Source organism: Asparagus officinalis, chromosome 1 (genome assembly GCF_001876935.1).
Source record: "Asparagus officinalis chromosome 1, Aspof.V1, whole genome shotgun sequence".
NCBI lineage: Eukaryota > Viridiplantae > Streptophyta > Magnoliopsida > Asparagales > Asparagaceae > Asparagus > Asparagus officinalis.
The window spans coordinates 103,465,275-103,467,236 of record NC_033794.1 but is presented as its reverse complement, the minus strand read 5'-3'; the positions used below and the strand labels follow the sequence as shown (position 1 = coordinate 103,467,236).

Sequence of the window (1,962 nt, the reverse complement as noted above, 5' to 3'; positions counted from 1 at the left end):
ATTTGTACGGGGAGACTTGTGACATCTACACAGATCATAAGAGCCTTAAATACATTTTCACACTTAAGGAGTTATATATGAGACAAAGATGATGGTTGAAGCTAATGAAAGGATTATGGTCTTAATATTCATTATCATCCCAGTAAGGTGAATGTGGTAGCTGATGCTTTGAGTAGGAAGTCCAATGCTAGTGTTGCCACGTTGACCACAAATCAGAAGCATATGTTGGAGGACTTGAAGAGACTTGACATTGATATTCGACTTCCGAGGATCTGGAGTGATGTTTGCTCATCTTAAAATTCAGTCTGCTTTGATTGACAAGCTTGTGGCTGCACAAAGTGATGATCAAGTTTTTGTAAAAATTAAAGCAGATGTGGAACATGGACTTCAACATGATTTTATAGTTCATGATGGAACTTTGAGATTCAAAAACCGCTTATGTGTACCTAATGATCCAGAGTTGAAGAAAGAAGTCTTAAGAGGAGGGGCATTGTTCGCGTATATAATTCACCATGGATCTATAAAGATGTATAGAGATTTGCGAGAAACATTTTGGTGGAATGACATGAAGCGGGGTATTGCAGAATTTGTGTCTAACTGCTTGGTGTGCTAACAGGTCAAGATTGAACATTAGAAGCCTGACAGACTACTTCAGCCTCTACCAATTCCTGTGTGGAAGTGCGAGGAGGTAATAATGGATTTTGTGACCGGTTTTCCTAGGATTCAGAGTGGTAATGACACTATATAGGTGATTGTTGATCGACTTACTAAATCGACTCATTTCTTGCCTTGTAAAATTACTCATTCTCTTGAGAAGCTTGCTGAATTTTATGTTAAGGAAATTGTGAGCTTGCATGGGATAATGATGACTATTATATCAGATAGAGATTCGAGGTTCCGTTCTAGATGCTGGCAAGGTCTGAATAATGCTTTGGGAACACGATTGGGTTTTAGTACATCTTATCATCCACAGCCGGACGAGCATCGGAGAGGACTATTCAGACATTGGAGGATATGCTTCTTGCTTGTGTTTTGGATTTGAAAGGTAGCTAGAAAAAACATTTACCTTTGGTGGAGTTTACATATAACAATAGCTATCGCTCTAGTATTGATATGTCCCATTATGAAGCGTTGTATGGTAGAAGATGTAGATCACCTATTTGTTAGAATCAGGTAGGAGAAAGAAGGTTGCTCGGTCCTGAGATAGTGCAGATTACTACTGAGAAGATTCAACAGATACGTGAGAGACTTCGTATAGCTCAAAGCAGACAGAAGAGCTATGCTGATAATAGAAGAAGAAAGTTAGAGTTTGAAGTCGGCGATCATATTTTCCTTAGAGTATCACCTACTAAGGGAGTGATGAGATTTGGAAGAAAGGGCAAGTTGAGTCCAAGATATATTGGACCTTTTGAGATTTTGGAGAGGGTTGGAGCTGTAGCATACAAAATTGCATTGCCTCCAGAGTTGGCTAAAATTCATAATGTTTTCCATGTATCAATGCTGAGGAAGTGTGTACTTGATTCGAGTTATGTATTGAATTATGAGCCACTTGGAGTCAAGGAAGATTTGACATATTCAGAGTATCTAATTAGAATTTTAGACCGGAAAGAACAAGCATTAAGGTCAAGAATTGTTAAACTAGTAAAGGTTTTATAGAAAAATCATTCAGCTGAAGAAGCTACCTGGGACCACGAAGATGAGATGCAGGAAAAATATACTAATATATTAATAATAATAATAATAATAATAATAATAATAATAATAATAATAATAATAATAATAATAATAATAATAATAATAATAATAATAATAATAATAATAATAATAATAATAATAATAATAATAATAATAATAATAATAATAATAATAATAATAATAATAATAATAATAATAATAATAATAATAATAATAATAATAATAACACAAATAATAATAATAATAATAATAATAATAATAATAATA

The 1,962-nt window shown here is 33.7% G+C and overlaps 1 protein-coding gene across 1 annotated transcript; it reads left to right on the top strand.

The window, feature by feature from the left end:
- On the top strand, positions 281–1,656 carry LOC109838495. The gene is made up of 2 exons (XM_020406933.1): positions 281–604; positions 1,174–1,656. The coding sequence occupies exons 1-2, from the start codon at positions 281–283 to the stop codon at positions 1,654–1,656; spliced, it is 807 nt and encodes a 268-aa protein (XP_020262522.1).